This window comes from Macrobrachium nipponense, chromosome 18, assembly GCF_015104395.2.
Source record: "Macrobrachium nipponense isolate FS-2020 chromosome 18, ASM1510439v2, whole genome shotgun sequence".
Taxonomy (NCBI): domain Eukaryota; kingdom Metazoa; phylum Arthropoda; class Malacostraca; order Decapoda; family Palaemonidae; genus Macrobrachium; species Macrobrachium nipponense.
In genome coordinates, this window is record NC_087211.1 from 66674461 (window position 1) to 66694100 (window position 19640).

The window sequence follows — 19640 nt, forward strand, 5'->3', positions numbered from 1 at the left end:
TTCTGTTCCACCTGCCTCTCATTTCCCTTCCACAGCTGACTCATAGTTTGCTACCTGTAGAAATGAGTTTGAAGTCAAGCCTTTTTTCTCCTATTTGTTTGTGGCCCTTAAAGTCATGGTGGCTTCTCATTCAGTAAAGCCTTTTTTTCCCTATTTGTTTGAGGCCCTTGAAGTTATGCTGGCTTCTCATTCACCTTACTGCAAGTGTGCAGCACATCTTATGTGTTGATCATACACAGTGTGTGTTAAGGGAATGTTAATCATGAATCTGCTTCAGTTTCTTAGCAATTTGTTATGGCTGCTGATACGATAGTCAACCCTTGTGTTGGTTAGAGTTATTGGAACCGTGCTAAACCAAAGGAGGAGCTTAACTTTCATTAAGTATAGTTTTTAAAAGATTGTGATTAATAATAATAGTAACTACTTTTCCTTCAAATTGGGTGTAATGCAGTACAGTATAACAGGCTGTATTAGGAAGGGGAAGATGAATTTTGCATTCTCTCCCACAATTGGTCAAAGTTTACAGACTGTGACAAATGCCACTGAATACAAACTATTACCTTTTAGGAAGAATGCCTTGTGAGGTAGAAGTTGGCAAAAAATAATAGCAGACATTTCAGTATTCATTTTAAGGGCTAATGATCTGGAGAGAGCCCTGATTTTATGAGCGCTCATTCTTGCCTGAGCAGCCTCATCTGATACACCAGAAGATACCTGAAGAATTACTTGGCTTAGTCAGTACACTATGTTTGGAAACTAGCCTTTGTCAGCTGTGGACAGGAAAAGCCTCAAGTTGTCAACTCCTAAGGTGTCTCACCTTCTGTAAATAGTTGGGGATGGCTCTCGCCAAGTAAAAATAAAGTGGTCTTATTTTCTGTTTACAAGACAAGACTAGGATGGCAAAAGGAACAGTAGTACAATCTTGGCTACTTACTTTCTGGGTGAAGTCATGAGCACAGACCTGCAGATTATAACCTCCAACTAAGGTAAACTTGTCTGTCATTTTGAGTTTTTATTTTTGTTTTGCTGCATTTTTAAGCAATACATAAAATACATGTGTTTAGCTCCAAAATGACACCATAGCCAGCTGTATGCTGTGAGAAATGAAGGTACTCTGAGCAATGAAAGAAAAACGTGGCTGTGTTCATAATTGGTTAGTGTAATTTGTCAATGGCAACGTATGTGACCCTGAGATAATCTGAAAGGGTATTTTATACTTTCCAAAAAGATGGAGATAGAGTAAAAAGCTGAATGATTAGATATGAAAAGCTGAAGGAAAATGATTGCTAATGGATAATATAAATGCTGATAATTGAAGACTCCAAAATTGCCTTGCCAAAACAGAGAAAATTTATATGGAGCTGTGTTAACAGTCCCATACACATACTCTTAGGGAATTAGTTAGTGGATAACAGTGAGTCCAGGGAGTACATGCATGATCTATTGTCACTCATTTTCCATCAAAAAGTCTAAAGACCCTGTGTGTCTGTGGTCACTGAAGACCACCAAAGGTTGTTGGGTTTTGGGAAAAATGGGTCTTAATAATTTGCTTTTAGTTTTTCTAGGGTATTGTTCTCTTTCATATGATTAGTCTGGAAATAAATGACAATTTAAATTTTCTCTAATGAAATATTAGTGTTAGCATACATAAGCAGCTTTGTTTATTTCATAATATTTCAGTAAATATATATGTTAAAATTTATTTGTTTGTGCTAGTAATGTATCCATGCCCAGAGGTATACTTAAAATATTTTATATGTAGATGTATTAATGCCAACTATCATGGCTTTTTCTAGATGTGGAGAGGATGGTTGCAGCAAGTCATACTTTACTCCCAATTCCTTAACATCCCATATGAGAAGCCATCATAAAGAAGAGGAGTTGTGTTGTCAGTGGAATGGATGTGGGAAGAAATTCGACAAGCCATGCAGATTGAAAGCTCACATGAGAGTCCACACAGGACAAAGACCTTTTGTCTGTACTTTTAAGGTAAAGAATTTAATGACTTTCTTGTCACTAAATAGCCTGTTTTAGAAGTTAATTTAAGCATTCATACATGCACAATAGTAATAGTGAATGACAAGCAGTTGATCCCAGATCTAACCACCATTAAATATTTCAATTATTGTGGCTATGATTATAGACAGTTAACCATATATAGTAGCAATGATTATAGACAGTTAACCATATTTCAACCAATTGTATTTGGAGTAATTGTTATTATAATCTGAAATGCAGCTAAAAATATTGATTACATACTGCTAATGGTTTATTGAAAAATACCCAAAGTTAAAGAAGGCAGTTGCAAAGTTTTCCTTAATTTTTAAGTTTCAGAGCTTTAAAAGGTATTGCTTCTGGTTTGAATTGTGCAACTGCCTTGTTGCATTACTGTTTTCTCTAATCTTGTGAATGAAGTTAGCAGTGCAAATGAGGAGTAAGAAATAAATGTGTTTGAGGTCATAATATGTTTTAATTTGTCCAAATGGCCTAGTAATGTAAACACCATCACCATTGATGTTCAAAGAAGTAAGGAAGTTTTAACGTACACCTTTGCCAAAAAATGACAAGAATTTACAATTTAGGAGTGCTCTATTCCTCAAACCGAAAAGTGACTTCAGTTGTTGCTGTATCAGTGATTTGATGTGGTACATGAACATCATCACTGAAGTTGTTGTTGTTTTTTTTTTTTTTTTTTTTTTTTTTTTTTTTTTTTTGGCAACATTACTCCTAAGATTCAAGTACAATGTCTCACACTAGGCATTACTTCTAACCAGTGGTATTGACATTTTCATACGTATGGAATTTTCTAAACTATTTGTTTTTTACCACACTGGATTTCTATAGTAGCTTATATAGATTGTTTTACCGTTCCAGTTCCCTGAGTAGACTTAAATTGTTTTTATTCTCTCAGGGATGTAACTGGTCATTCCAAAGTGCAAGTAAGTTAAGTCGGCATCAGAGAAAACACACAAATGACAGAAAGTTTACTTGTCATTTGTGTATGAAGAGTTTCCTGAGATCAGAGCATCTTAAAGGCCACCTGCTTATTCATACTGGTGTAAGAAATTTCCAGTGCCCTGTTGAAAGTAAGTGTCCTTAAACTTTTTGATAGAATTCCATAACCATTAACATTTCCAATAAGCTCTCTTAAGTTTTACCAAAGACATTTCCATATGAAAGTGAATATTGAAAACTGGGAAAAGGGCTAAATGAGTTTTGATGTAGGATGTAGAAAGAGTGTCTTAAAACTTTTTGGGAGAAAGTTATGATGCTACTTTTGGTTTGTGTCATCATTCTCATCAATACAGTGGTAATTAAAAGACATATTTACATAATTAAATTCATGTTAAAGATAGTGCTTGAGTAATTAGATACTTGGCAGTAACTAACAATTTGGATTCTGAACACTTTAAAGTTTACATATAAAAGAAGGACCCTTTTAGTTAATTTTAATGTGATGCATCTGCAGAATATGTAATTAAGTAATAAGTAAATTTACTAAATTATGCTAGTATTAACTTGCCTACACTTTTAAAGATTTTTATTTCTTTATTTATTTTTTTTTTTGGTAATTAGCAGGGGTAACTAGGTGCTAGTCATACATACTCTTAGGTTTAGTATAGGTATGCTGCAATATTTTAACTATTGTGTATAGCTTTTTCTTTTTGTACCTATATTGTTTGTAATTACTCTCTTGAATTGCAGATTGTAATGCAAAGTTTACAGCAAAGAGTAGTTTGTATGTTCACTTGAAGAAACATGAAGGGAAGTCTAAGGAAAGTAGCACTAAGGTTACATACCACTGTCCTATTGATTGCTGTGATAGAAGTTATAACTCAAAGTTTAATCTGCGTCAGCACATGGTCAAGAATCATACTATATTGGGTGAGTGCTTTTCAAGTAATTGAATTTGTTGTCCCATGGATTGTCATAAACTCATGGTTTGTTCATGAAACTTACCTGACAGATATATATATAGCTGTATTTTCTGAAGTCCGACAGAATTTAAAAATTCGCGGCACACGCAGTGGGGGCGGCCCAGGTGGTAGTACCCATTCCCGCCGTGGGAGGCGGATATCAGGAACTATTCCCATTTTCTATTCATATTTTTTCTGTCGCCGGTCGGTAAACAACTGTTTACAGACCTCCGCCTAGGATTTTGAAAACTTCATTAGCCGCTTAAGTATCCTAATTATTCTTTCGATTATCTTGATTTGTGGCTAGGCATACGCTATCGTAAATTTTTCATTGCATTTGATGTCTGAAGCTAGTTAGCCTAGTTTCAGACTTTGTTGTCTGCATGGTAAGGTGAGGCTACCGGAACTTTCGGTAGACACTACTTAGTAGATATGACGTTTACATGTTTTCTTTGCATAAGTTCAATGTAATTAGTGTAATGTGTGACTGATTACGGAAGAAGCAGGTTTCATGTACGCATTTTAGAGCGTGTTAGAATCAGGAGTTTTCCTCCACAGTAAACAGAAGTTAGAAATAATGAACCTTCTAACCTCCTGTAGTTTTTATTTTGCCTAACCCTGTGGTATGGCTTACGGGCCTAGAAGAAGTGTCTGCTAGAGGATTACATCAAGTAATCTTAGACTAAAGTGCTCGCTCTCCAATCAGTGTTGTGAAGTGTAGTGCCCCTTGTGTTGTGGAGGGGGCGTCAGATCGGCCCCATAATGCCTCTAGGCCTGGACCTCTGTCGGACTCCCAGGACTCAGGGAGAGGGCATGTCGAAAGCCGCAAGAGGGTTTACGGGGGGCTCCCCACCGATCTGGCGTCCCTTCGGCAGAACCTGTTGACGCTTCCCAGGCTGCTAAAGATCGTGCACGTGCACGAATCTTGAAGGATTTGCTGTTCTCGTCCTCCGAGGCGTTCCTCCCGCGCAAGGGTTGGAGCTCTCGGAAGGACTCGCGCCCTCTAAGAAGCTTTAGAGAAGAGGACGCTTCACGTCCTCTCTCTCGTTAGGAGGGAACGTCAGATCGGCCCCATAACGCCTCTAGGCCTAGACCTCTGTCGGACTCCCAGGAAACCAGGGAGAGGGCATGTCAAAAGCCGAAGGAGGGTTACGGGTTTTTCATGCTGATCTGGCTTCCTTTCGGCAGGTCCTGTTGTCGCTTCCCAGGCTGCCGAAGATCGAGCACGTGCACGAATCTTGAAGGATTGCTTCTCGTCCTCCGAGGCGTCCTCCCCACACAGGGGTTGGAGTTCTCGGAAGGACTCGCGCCCCTAAAGAAGCTTTAGAGAAGAGACGCTTCACGTCCTCTCTCTCGTCACGAGAGGATGAAAGAGTAAAGAGACCACACTTTTCCCTTTTAGAAGAATGCACTGGCTCTTTTCCTAAGGGACATTTAAGGAGGCTCATTCATCTTGCCAGAAGAGTGATTTGAGCCTCCTGCGATGTGAACGCTCATGTATACATCATTTATACATTATTAAGGAGGCTCATTCATCTTGCCAGAAGAGTGATTTGAGCCTCCTGTGAGTGAACGCTCATGTATACATCATTTATACATTATTAAGGAGGCTCATTCATCTTGCCAGAAGAGTGAGTTTGAGCCTCCTGCGAGTGAACGCTCATGAAGTTAGAGCTGTTTCAACCTCGCTAGCATTCCAAAAGAATTTGGTAATCAAGGACATTCTTGATTCCACCTTTTGGAGGAGCAACTCAGTATTCGTCTCCTCTCCTCATGGCGCTCCGTATACGTTATGTAACGTTCGCTTTACTTCGGAAAAGCAAGCTGATAAGTTTGACGGCCGGCAAGCTGCTTTGCACAGTCAAACAACTTATGTCTCTGGTCTGCATAAGAAGGGCAATTTAGACGTGAGGAAGCTTTTGGAGGTGCTCGACGTCCTGTAAGTAGAGACATTCTCCAGGACGCTCGGCAAGCACCTTGCGGAAGACGAAAGCCATACGTCTTCCTTTAGTGTTCACACTCTTCAGGAGCAGCGTGCGGCTCTCCATGGAGACTCGCATGAGGACGTCCCTTAAAAATATTCAACGTCATACGCAAAACGCGGTTCGTCATACATTGAGATGTTTGGCAAGGTCGCTCGCCAGGATGCCTCTTGGCGGGCCTTGCATGCATCAAGGCGCTCAACGAGTTCCTCTCTGGAACGTCGTTCAGAAGACTTAGTGTTCTCTGCTCAGACATGCTCGTAGCTAAGCAGGACGTTTTTTGAGGACGCTTTCCAGGACGCTAAGCAGGACGCTTTTGAGGACGCTCGGCAGGACGCTTTTGAGGACGCTCAGCAGGACGCTTTTGAGGACGCTCAGCAGGACGCTTATGAGGACGCTTTTGTGGACATTCGCCAGGACGCTTCGGTGGAAGCTCGGCAGGACGCTTTGCGAGAGAAAAGACTTGTTGAAGGCGTCTTATTTGCTGTTGAGGACATTTCTTTACAGAAATTTTTAAAAAGGATTCGGAGTTAGCGGAAAGACATACCCGAATTTTTTCTTCGATCCCTCTTTCCTCTTCATCGATTTCTTTGAGAATCGGGAAGATTATATACTCGGATTCCTGGGTGACTTTCGGTCATGTTAATGGGTTTTCCCCTACAGTATTAGCAAAGTGCTAATAGTTTTGTCAAGTCAGGACGTTTTCCCCATTGTCATTTAAGTGGGGGACCCCTCATAAATGGGGTAGTTCTCATTGTCATAGTTTTACCTTTTACCGTTTTTATCGTTTAAGCGGATAAACTCATTAACAAATTTTCGGAAGAGCTCTCATTCATTTTCAGAGGCTCATCCGGGGAGTAAGAAAAAGACTTGTAGACTAGATCCAGGAAGTCTTATGTCCAATATCATAAGAACATTGAACGGTCCTTTTCGATCCTCGGTTCTCTTGATGATCTCTATTCGAATATTACTCCCCTTTTTCTTGGCAAAGAGTCTTGGCAAAGAGTCAAGGAGTTCTTTTAAAAAGTCCTCATTCATTAGAACGTGGACAGTCGGTTTCCCTTTCTTTCTCTCTTCCTCGTCGAGGAAAGGAAAGATGTAGTAGAGAATTTGATGTTCAAATTACTACAATACTTATGTAGTTTATCTTTGCGTCATTTTGCTAACGCATGGGTCAAGTCATTTACGCATATCGTATTTACCTCTGCGGATAGAAGCCGAAAGAACTGTTGTTCTAATGTATTTATTTGACACTCCCCTTCAACCTTCCAAGAGTTTTCGGAGTAAGAACAACTCTTCAGGTATTGTTACGACAACACCAACTCAGCTTCTGTATTTAGCGAATTCTGTTTCGTTTAAATACGCCTGCTTGAGAGTTTCCTTTTGCTCGATAATATCATACCTATTCCTTCGTAAAGGGAGTAGCTGGCAACTCAGGCAGTTAGTATTCTGTTCACCATTGAAGCTTTCCTTCGAGGAAGACTTCTCCTTCACTCTCTTTGATAGAGATCGAAGGTGGTCGATCTCCAATCCTTATTTTGTTTTCTTGAAGGAAAGAATTTAGATGGAGATCGTTGTTCAGAATCCTATAAATATACTACTTATATTAACCTCGGCGACATGATTCTACTAAGCAGTTGAATTGTCCGAGGGGTAGGCGCATATCCTAGTTTTTCTACGGATTGCGACTTAGACGAGAAGTATTCTAATTGAACTGCAACTCGGGGTTGCCTGCAACCTCCCAGGAGTTTGTTTCAATTTTATATACTTATGGTTTTGTCACGACAACACCATTTCAACTTTTATATTTACCGAAATTCGTTTCGCCTAAATATAATTGCTCGAGCATATCTTTTATGCTCGGTGGTTCTAGACGAACGCATTCCTTTGTGGAATATGGATTACCTGGCAACTCAGGATGACGAGTCAGCGGGAGCTCAGGCTCTGCTACTGCGTATTGAACTGCCTGTGCCTGATAGCCGCTCAGTATCAGCTGGGCCTCCGAGATGCACGGTTGTTTATGTCTCTCTCTCTCCCCTGCTTTGATTGACTACCGAACCGTATCTCTGCCCAACAATCTTGGACTTAGGTCTCTGATTGAAGGGGATTCTCGCAATTATGAAGGACCATCTACTGCTGTGACGATAGATTCCATCGCCTTCGATATTGCGAGAATTTTCAACAGAGATATCTCTTAGACTTATTCATTTTACTGTTTACCGCACGGTAACAGAAAGTCTGTACAAGTCTCCCGCTGCATCGCACCTGATAATGCGAATGATTTTGCAGACATCTGAGTTTGTCTTTAAAATATCTCATATTCGTAGGTGTACAATTGTTCATTGTTCATCCCGAATTAAACAGATATGTCATAAAGACATCGCCTACTCTCCGACCTGACAGCTCTACTTCCAAATGTTCAGCCCATGAGAAGCAGTCCTTCAGGCGGCTTTCCCCTGTGTTTTCATTACTGAAGAATGCCCCGCTTTCATTGCAACTACGACTTCTCACCGGACAGCAATGAAATAGCGGTTAGCGTTTTCAGTCATTTGTAAGCACAGGTTCAGAATCTTGAGAATCCTTCTCTCGATTCGTCTGTGAAGACGTAGGTTGCATTCAATATCTACCTTCGTCTTCAACGGTACATAGCGATAAGATCTTCAAGAGATGGCAGTCTCTTGGCCAAGGCAAAGCAGTGCTGCCTATTTTCAGTGTTCAATCGGAGGAGGCCGTTTCTGGAGTAAGTGAAGGGAAATGACTATTCCTCCAACTCGACCTCTGTGAATTTCCTTATGGTTCTATCTTTCCGTCTGAAGTATGAGATAAGCTAGAAGTCCTAACTATTGTAGAATATGCAAATATGTTGTTGACGGCCTCTAGGCTCAGAGATTCGGTTCTGTCAAACAACAAAGCTTCACGATCTTTGAGGTCTGTGGAGATCTTGAAATTCTCTGGATCAAAGGTTCCGGCATGGAACTTAGACGTAGTCTGGGTTTCTGATGCCAAAAGCATTTCGAACCTATCCTTTCTGCGAACTTAATACACTGACCGGAAGAAAGGCTAATATTCTAACCGCTCTAGCCACGGCAAAGAGGGTTAGTGAGGTTTAGCCATCTTCAGGAGGCTTTTTGGTTTAAAGGACATAATGCGGTCTGTCCTCTAAGCCTTCCGTTCTTGTAAGAACGAAAACCTGTCTAACCCTTGACCCGAAGGCTTGGAGACCAAGGGTATGGCACAAATTATTGGGCAAGGGCATTAGAGTCCTGTGCCCTGTAGGGTCTCTCAAGTTTTATCTTGATAAAACTATAGAAAGTCAAGGTCAACGGACAATCTGCGGTGCTCCGTAAAAAGACCAGACTGGTTTGTCCAAGAACACCCTGGCATTATAGCCAAGGAGTTCTTTTAAGAGGTCTCATTCATTATGTTGGCATAAAGATTTGAGATTTTTTCTTAATATGAATGCTCAAGAAGTGAGGGCGCGGCCTCGGAAGCATTTCAACAGAACATGACACTCAGTAACATCCTGAGTGCCACGCTTTAGCGAAGCAACTCTGTGTTCGCTTCACACTCCCGACAATCTGCGGTGTTCCGTAAAAGACCAGACTGGTTCATGTCCAAGAAAACCCTGGCATTATAGCCAAGGAGTTCTTTTAAGAGGTCTCATTCATTATGTTTGCATAAAGATTTGAGATTTTTCTTAATATGAATGCTCAAGAAGGTGAGGGCGCGGCCTCGGAAGCATTTCAACAGAGCATGACACTCAGTAACATCCTGAGTGCCACGCTTTAGCGAAGCAACTCTGTGTTCGCTTCACATCTCCCGACGGGATGTGAAGACGACATTTGAGATCTGTAAGTCGCTAGGACCATACATTTCCGTAGATATATTATTGGGGGCAGGAAGCAACACGAATCCTATCCTATAGAAAAGGGATAGGTGTGCTTTTAACTTTGAAGGGTTGGTCGCTTGAGGCGCGTTCCTTTTCTTTAGCCTAGAAGTTATGGAACTAACTTTGATAGGTTAGGTCAGGTGGTGGTTTTAGCTTCGGTACCCTCAGAAGTATGGTCATATGGTCTAGTCACATTGTGGTCACGCCCCCGTTGACAGATCATCTAGAGCGCACCAGCATTACAGGTCTCTACCTCGCTGGCAACTCTAGTAACGCAGAAGCAGACTTTGGTGACAGTAATCACGAAGTCGGCTATGCTAACAGGTGAGGAACCAAGATGTATATCATCTACTTAATTTAGTTTCCCAAAAAATCCTATTCTGTCTCTTCCCACCATCCGAAGGTGGGATTCAGCTATATATATATCTGTCAGGTAAGTTTCATGAACAAAATGTTATTGTTATAATACAATTAAGTTTGTTCATACTTACCTGGCAGATATATATAATTAAAGTGCCCACCCACCTCCCCTCAGGAGACAGTGGCACTGATAAAATATGAATAGAAAATGGGAATAGTTCCTGATATCCGCCTCCCACGGCGGGAATGGGTACTACCACCTGGCCGCCCACTGCGTGCTGCGAATTTTTAAATTCTGTCGGACTTCAGAAAATACAGCTATTATATATCTGCCAGGTAAGTATGAACAAACTTAATTGTATTATAACAATAACATTTTTACGTTGGCTTCAGGTTTATGGTCATTGACACTTAATTCAGATCTTTCCTATATAGTAACCCCCAAAGGTTTTCTTGGGGTCATTATCTTTATGATGTTTACAGTCTTTTGTTTCTGTTTTTACAGTAAACCCCAAAGGCTTGTACTAAAAAAAGGTGGATACATACTACTGGGTTAAAACCCATGAGGGTCACTATCTAGGAAAGATCCCTTATTTCAGACTTATGACAAAGAAAAACAGTGTGTTTTATTGAAAACTTGAAGATGTGTCACAACAGAAGTATAACAGGCAGTCCCCTGTTTATGATGGGGGTTCCGTTCTTGAGATGCATCGTAAGCCAAAAATCGTCAAAAAATCCTAAGAAAACCTTACTTTTAATGCATTGGGTGTATTAAAAACTATGTAAACTGCATATTATTGCATTTTCCATCAAAAAAACCTTCAATTATTGATTATTTTGCATTTTTGGAGTCATATTTCTTCCGCCAAATCAGTGCTGTAAGTGTCGTAACCCTGGAACGTACATTGTAAACCTGGAAATAATTTCTGATGAATATAATTGAAAAGCGTTGTAACCCTGGAACGTCATAAGCCGAACCCGTCGAAAGCTGGGGACTGCCTGTATAGATCCTTTGTAGAGTCCATGATAGAGTAAAAATTACTTGAGATATGATTATTGGTCTTAGTAACAACAGTGACAATAATACGCACAGGAATGATGTGACCGTTTAAAATGAGTTATCTTTTCTTCAACAGCTGCAGCTGATTCAAATCAGTTAGATTACATAACATTACTAGGTGATAAGGATTTAATGATGGATCCGCTCCTCCCACTAACTGCGGGTGGCACACCATCAGCAGCTTCATCGACACTGGATCCACACATACCATCTTCAACGTTTGCATCAACTTCTCATTCATCTGATCCCCACACTGCTCTTCTGTCTAGCATTGAGCTTATTAATGGTGACATTAGTACTGGTAAGTCACCTTTTTTCTGCTGATAAATATTTTCTTGCCTCTTAACTATTTACTGCCTCTAGAAATTATAATTTTCCAGCAGTTAAATTCCAGAAATCATCTTATTTCCTGCTGTAAGAGAACATTATGCACAATCATTTATGTTTGGTTTAATAATGCCAAGTGTAAGAAGATAACAAAGAGAAATTCAGTGTTTTTTGCTTGTTTGTATTAATTGTTTACATAAATAGTGAAAGGGGGAGATGTGATTGTGGTAACCTTGTTAGATGTAGTATGAATACCTTAATGCTATCAGTGTTCATAGCATCAGCCAAACACAAACACACACACACTCTCTCTCTCAATAAGTGTTAATATAAAATATATTTAATAAATTGAAGTGGGCAATTTACAGATATGCAGTGGCTCCGTAAATATTGCCATAGTGTACATTTTTACAAAAAATGTTAGTTAACATTAAATATACTCATGATTAATGCAAGAAAATTATTACTGTAATAATTTACATTGAGGGTAATTATTGCATAAATGTTGTACTGGACCTCATAGTATTGACTGGGCGAGAAATGTTTTTTTCTAAAAAAAACTATAGAGTTGCTTAATGAGGTAGTCTAGTAAGCATAGGTTTTATTTTACAGATGCCAATAATATTGCTCCAATTATTGTGATGGAGGGTAGAGGTTCCAGTGATGGTATAGAGAGCATGGATGTTGGAATACCAGAGTCTCTCATAAGTAGCACTGCAGCCACAGTTGCAGCAGATGTAGAGACTCTAGATCTGCAGTCTGTTTCAAGTGATAATGGAGGCTCAGCACGTACAGATGCACTAGGGAATTTTATTCAATCACAACGAGCTAAGAAAAGGCAACAGTTAAATCTAGCGAAGAAGATGGCAGAACTTGGTTGTCATACACCTCATTCAAGTAAGTACTGAATAGTGTTAAAGAAGCCTAAGGTGTTTGCATCTTATGTTGCTGCCTGACACTAAGTTTAATTCAGAATTATTTTTCCATATACATACTAGTAGATGGGAAAGATAGCATAGAAATTGATTTAAAAAACTTATACGTATGTGTATGAAACCTGCAACAGATACTCCTGCGCTGTATTATAAGCAAAGGCTTGTTGCCAGTGTAAGGCTAAAACAGGGCTTTTAGTTTTCTGTAAAAGAAAACTACGGTATTGAGATGGCTATTTGTCTCTCCGTCCGAACTTTTTCTGTCTGCCCTCAGATCTTCAAAACTACTGAGGCTAGAGAGGGCTGCAAATTGGTGTGTTGATCATCCACCCTCCAATTATCAAACATAGCCTCATTAGTTTTTATTTTATAAAAGGTTAAAGTTAGCCATGATCATGCATCTGGCATAACTATAGGTACCAACAACAACACAAGCCACTACCAGGCCATAGCGGAAAGTTTCAATGGCGCCAAAGAAATTTCAGCACATCTTTTACTTGTTATTTAACTGGTGATGGTTTTTTAATAGCACAGTAAAGGTATAAAGGCTATCACCATGTGAAAAAGCAGAGGTATATCAACGAGGGCAATATGGCCCTAGTCCTTCACATTTTAAGATCATTGTGGGTAAGGTGTGCAATGGTTGAGGCTGATATACAGTTAGAGCTGGTATATAACTGAATGCTTTGCACTACCCTACTGAGTAAATATACAGTAGATCAGTACAATGCAAAAAACTATGAAATGGCAAGTGCTGGGTAAAAGAACACTTGAGGTGGTGTTTTGAAACTTTTCTGTTTGCAGAGAAGAAGGAACAGTAGAACATAATTCTGTTGAAGGTGGTAAAAGAGCTTGTGAAAATGAAAGGTAGAAAAATCTCAGAATCATCAGGAACAACAAGCAATTCACTAACAGCAGCGGGAGAGTTGATCGTGAAGGTAAATGGAATATAGGAAATTCTGACAAAAGAAGTTGGATCAGAAGAGTAGGAAAAGAACATAGTGCTAATACACAAAGGAAAAGGCAATGCAATATGGAACAATAATTCAAGTCGGTAATTGTCAACAAGGCTGAAAGTAATGCCAGTGCAAAAACTGTTTGTCTACAGAGTGCTGCACAAGGCCCACTATCAACAGTAACCCCCTTTCTCTGAAAGGGTTGTATTTTGAAGTACATTAATATTATATAGTATAAAAAAAATGGTTAGTATTTAAGAACGTTAGTAATGGGATAATAAAAAAAGGTTATGGTTAGTACATAAATATTATTAAAAAAATTGTTAAAAGTGGTCTGATCAGTCTCACAGTTGCCAAAAGGCAAATTTATACCAATGATTTTTGTTGAAATAGTTTATAGAGATCACAGAATTGTGAAAAATAAACTTACAATGTGTTATTTGACTTTTTCAGGTGGTGAAGTAAATTTTACAAATGATGTGGTTTTGTCAGCATCAGCTGTGACTCTTTCTACTGTTTCCCACCTTCAGTCAGCTCTCTTGCAAGTATGTAACTGCTGTTATTTGTTTCAAAATTTAGTATTAAGATATTTTTATATTTTCTTTTTTTTTCCTTTTTTTATGAGAGCTCTGAATAAGCCATGCAGTGACAGTTATTTTTTATTTTGAATTGCCTTTACTACAATAAATTATTTTTGCATATGGTTGTAGCTCAACATAATTATGTGCATATTATTCATTGGTTAAGTACACTTTTTTGTAATTCACTGTTGAGTACCATGTATACTCACATTGCTATTGTATATATGGATGAAATAGTAATGTTGGAAATTCTTTAGAGCAATATATAATACAGTAATTATGTTATAAATGAATATTATTTCCTCTTAACAATGGTTGGATTTCTTTTAGGATGATTGCGTTGGGAGCGAGTTGTACCAAGAAGCTTTAATGGGGCATGAATTGTTGACAGACCCAACCAATGATCCACAGTCAACTATAAATCTTCGTGACTTAGAGTGATTACTTTGAGCAGAAACTTGAGCATTTGCCTGTCATGAAAGTTAGTAGATAACCGTAAACGAGTTGCGTCGCTCGTAAAGAAGTGGAACCTTTTATTAGAACAAACCAATTTATGATGGTAGTTTTAATGTTTTGGAATAGTTTGTTTTTTTGCATTTTTTTCTGCTGCATATAAAGTAGTGAATCTTTGCCAGTGCGTAATTCATTTTACACATTCTCTTTTATAAGTAGTATAACCTTACAATTACCTTCAGAATTTAAGGTAGCTTGCTATACATTATATATGATACTAAAATCATATACATTTTTGCTTGGTTTATATATCACTATAAGACTACAAGTCAATTAGCATGGTTGTCTTAAAAAACATTTGTAATTTTGTGACTAAAATTATATGGCTGCATTACTGTTGACAGACGGACAATGGTTAAAATAGAGTTAAAATTTATTGTATGCCGATTCACTCTGGATGGATGTACAAAATTATTTTTTGTTGTTGGTGTATTTAAAGAAATAATTGTGCTGTTCCAGAGTGAGCAGCATTTTTGTTACACAGTGTTTCTCAGTATATGTTAAATATGTATTATGCAAATTTATATTGTTTAATAGTAAGCATTGTTTAACAGCATAAATTAAAAAGGACTTGCATCCAAATTACTCAGAAGGTAATTCCTGAGAATTATGGAATTTTACAGTTTGGCTGATGGATGTTTCAAACATTAATTTTTATTTTATCGAGTAGTTTTCAATGAATTAGGCTATCAAATATATAAGCTTTTATTAAACAGGACAATCATTATGAGGAGAGTTTCAGTGGTATGTTATGAAATGAAAATATTCTTCTGATTCTCCTCCTCTTCTTTATACTTATTAACCATGCAAAACATGCTGTGATTGTGTTAAATCCTTATGATATTTCCCTCACAATTGGTCACTCACTGTGTACTTTTATGTTCTTGATTGATGGAATTTTTCAGATGAACTCCACTATGAGACAGCTTATAATGTGACGTGTCTACTCTTTGTGGTTTAATTTGTATGTATGTATGTACAGTAAACATATTGGATAAAGACGGACAAATGCTGAAGCTTCTGACTTGTGAGATGGTGCAGTACTTTTGTATTCTCATTTATGGAATTTATTTTAATTACCTTAATACCATAGGTTAATGTCAGAACCAACTACAGTATATGTCAAGCCTAGCACAGACCCTTGTGAACTTTTGTATGGATTAGAGCGTTGTAACTGTTTACTAGCTCACATTTATTTTTATATAGATTATCCAGGCAAGTCACATTTCTGTGATAAGATAATTTTAGAATACCCTATTTTCTTTTCTGGTGTGGCTTTCCAATACTGTACTATTGCCAAACTTGTTAGGTCATTTTAGTGCCAACAGATGTAGATGAATTGACAAATTGGTAAAAGAAAAACTGTTCTTGAATAAACAGTTCACTGGTAAATTTCTGGATTTGGTGCTAACATAAATGTGCAGCGTCTTGGTATAAATGAGGTTAGGGATAACATTCTGCAAAACACTGCCATATATATTTATATCAAAGCTTTTTTCATTGCACAAGAGGGTTGTTTCTTTTATTCAGTGATAAACATTTTACACTATTAAGGCATGCAATATGAGCTAGGTGCTTTGTTCTCCTGATTAAAAAAAAAAGAATTGGGACTGATATGATGGTGGTAATAAAAGCTAGTCATCTGATAGATTTGTTCCTTGTTCAACATAGCAAAATTTTATTGTGACATTTCATTAATACTGTAGTATGGAAAACAAAGGAATGGTGGCCAACATTTAAGCAAAGCTAGACCACTATTGTGACATCAATAAATCATATACTGTATTTGAATTCTTTTGCCATACCATGCAGTTTCCATCATCTACTAAGGGATTCAGAGCCAATGGAACTGTTTTTCGGCAATAGCTTTTTATCAAAGCATCGGTTAAAGGTAGAAGTTGGTAAGTGTATATTTTATAACTGTACCTGATTTTTGCAAGTATTATTTAGTACCTAAGTTTAATAGTTATGATATTTATAGAGTAAAATGAGGTCGCCAATGCCGGAACGGAGAAAATCACAGGAAAGGATTCTAAAATAATTTGTGACGTAAGCATAATGTGAAGTAATGAGGCTCCACTCGTCTACCAGGTAGGCAGGAAGTCAATAACAGTAACAGGGGAATGGGTATGCTTACACAGCCTTCTGTGCATTTCAGAGGCCATGGCATAGTGTTTTTCATAAACAACTTTTAAACCAACTTATGGATTTCCATACCACTAAAGCACAGTGTTTCAAACTTTGTCCTAATTTTCGGAAGTACTATGCATTGTCATACATGTTTCATTAATTTTTTTTTATTAAGAAAATGAGGTTAAAGGTGCGCTTACCCAACCAACCATCTGCAAAAATGGTGACATGTATCATTGATGTCAGTATAGCATATCCTCCACTATACCTTATCAAATGGTAGTTAGACTTAAGGTTAAACGTCATTTTACCAATCCTGGGCAATACTCAATATTTTAAAGCAAATTAATAAATTGCATGATGATATATAAATTTTCAAAATAATGTTTTAATCTATATGTAAGGGGATGGCTCTGCATCACAGTTATGTTGTAAAGCACCACTCGTTCGAAACGGTCTGAGAAAGGCAAGAAATTGGTAATTTTTTAAAACTTAATTAAGCACATCTGTCAGTTCAGTGTATTACTATAAATTAGGAAAATGTTAGAAAAAAACTGTGCTTTATTAGCATGGAAATCCAAACATTGGCTGAAGGGTGTTTTACGAAAAACGTTATTTCATGGCCTCTGCAATGCATAGCAGGCTTCAAAAAATTCAAGAATGGCCTGCAGTGTATGAAATTTTCCCCGTGGTTGCAAGACTGCACTTGTGCTACGGTTAACCACTTTGTATACAAGCAAGAATCGTGGCAAGAGCGAGAAAACCCATGAACAGATAATTATTTCTAGTTTCTTGGCAATACTCATCTCTTGTAGAATCATAGAGAAGGCTATAGTGTAGAAACCTGAGGAAAAAAGAATTCTTATTTCTAAAGTAGAAACAATACGCATATCAAGAAAATGGAAGAATTCCAAGCTAACAACAGCTGCTGTAGAAGTTGTGATGAATCCTCTATCTAATAATAATAATAATAATAAAATTATTGAGTATGATAATGCAATCAAGGGCACAATGACAAATCCTGCTCGTCATCACTGATATCGCTGAAGTGTAGGATGTGTACTAATATCAGTAAATGAATATGTCATCAGCAAGTGGACAAGGCCACAGTTAAAAAACTTTTCCTCACATGTAAACTTCTCTTCAGTGAGTGGAGCCTCATGACATCATCGGTTAACATCGCTATTGCGTTCAAAACCATTACCTGCCATTTTGATGGCTCTGGCATAGGAAACTCACTTTTACTCTTAAGTACCAGATCTGTTGAACTTAGGTACAAAATAATTATTGCTAAAATTAGGTAGGGTTTTAAAATATATATTTGCCAACTTTCACCTTTATCAGATGCTTTGATGAAAAGTTATTGCCAAAAAACAGCGTTCCATCAGCTCTGAATCCGTTAGGTCTATTAATGCCACCAAAAATAGCTTTCTTAATGTAACTTAAGTAGTTTATCTTCTGTGGATGTTTACTGTCAAAGTTGTACACTAAAGTATTATAAAGTTGTTATTGCTATCAATGTGATTATCATGAGAGTAGTTTTATTGACTTACACAGTAACAATTACCTATTATAAATATTGGTTTGTTGGTAGCACTGATTTGAATATTTTTATTAATGATGAAGAAACCAAAGATGGCAGATATTTAATCAGTGGTCTAAAATAAATACTTAGGGAGAGTTTTGAAGGAATGGACTCAATTATTTCTAATAATTAGGTCAGGGATACTGATATGTATATTTGTAGTGGATAAATTTCGAAGCTTACATTCCCAAGAGAAATTAATGTAAGTAATATAGAAAGTATTTTTTTCCTAATATTCCCAGAGACCCAGTCGTTTTCAGCAGCATTTGCTGCCGATCACTCGAGTGACCTTTCTGTAACTGCTAATTAATTTTAATAATGATCAGTTCTTTTGGTGAAAAATCTTTAGTGGAAATTTTTGGGATAATTTGTATTGATATTTTATTTTCAGTTTGAGATACAGTTTTAAGTTTTGCTTGAAAAAAAGTGTGAATTAATTTTTTTTTTTTTTTTTATAAAAATAACTGCTATATACTATTATAATCTTGATTGCATTATATTAACATTTTATAAAAGTAGTCTATTTAATGGAATCTTTTTCATTGGCTACTTTATTGTCTGTTGTGATAGGCAGCAAAAAGATCTGGTTCATTAAGTATATGGAAGCTTTTCTTCCAAAGCTTAGAAAAAAGTACTTTTTAAGCAGCTATATTAAGGAAATTGTTCTGTTTCATTTTTTTTCTTTTTAGTTTCCATCAGGAAGAAATTTCTCATATATTTCTATGCCATCTACTTTTCATTAAGTTCATATCTGTGTTTGTGGCTTACCTTTTATTAATGGTACAAAGTTCTCAGACACAGCAGTTGGTAAATTTACACCAACTTAGAAAGGTACAGATATTTTATGCATTGTCTGATGTTATTTTATATAGTTTAAGAACATGGATGAGTCTTTTTGTTTCAGGGCTGTGTCATTTACAGTACAGTATACTGTATTGCAGTGAATACAATTGCTCATTTCTAATATACTATTTTTCTGGTAAAATCTATTTTTATTTGTGAATTTTGTATAGCAAGACAACTAGCAATATAAATGGAGTGTAATAAGTGAGATTTTTTTTGCTTTTTAAATATTCTGAAGGCTAAAGGAAGCAAGCACTCATCTTATTTCAGTGTAATTTAGTTGCTTGCATAACATTCCCATTGCTGTTCAAAAGTTATCGTAACCTAGTAATGCATTGCCTCCATAGCTATAAAGACTAGTTCTTGTAAGTTTGGAATTGGTAGAGAGTATAACCCTTATACTCCTTGTTTGTTGGTATAAACCCCCCAAAAATCTGCAGTCATATGTTACATAACCAGGAAAGAAAATTAAAGCTTTCCTTCATGCTAGTTTTCCTTTCTTCCATCATAGCCAATTTATGTAAAACTCTTTCTTTACTAATAATCATTGCATAGACAGATAGGT

General features: G+C 37.4%; 1 protein-coding gene across 1 annotated transcript; it reads left to right on the plus strand.

Annotated features, from left to right (window-relative positions):
* Positions 1–1796: 1796 nt before the first annotated feature.
* On the plus strand, positions 1797–18684 carry LOC135197115 (zinc finger protein ZXDC-like; the record flags this gene model as incomplete). The annotated part of the gene is given in 7 exon segments (XM_064224081.1): positions 1797–1989; positions 2912–3086; positions 3706–3885; positions 11285–11509; positions 12148–12432; positions 13877–13968; positions 14335–18684. Coding segments are annotated over 7 exon segments (1203 nt in total). The 3' UTR covers positions 14446–18684.
* Positions 18685–19640: the final 956 nt, after the last annotated feature.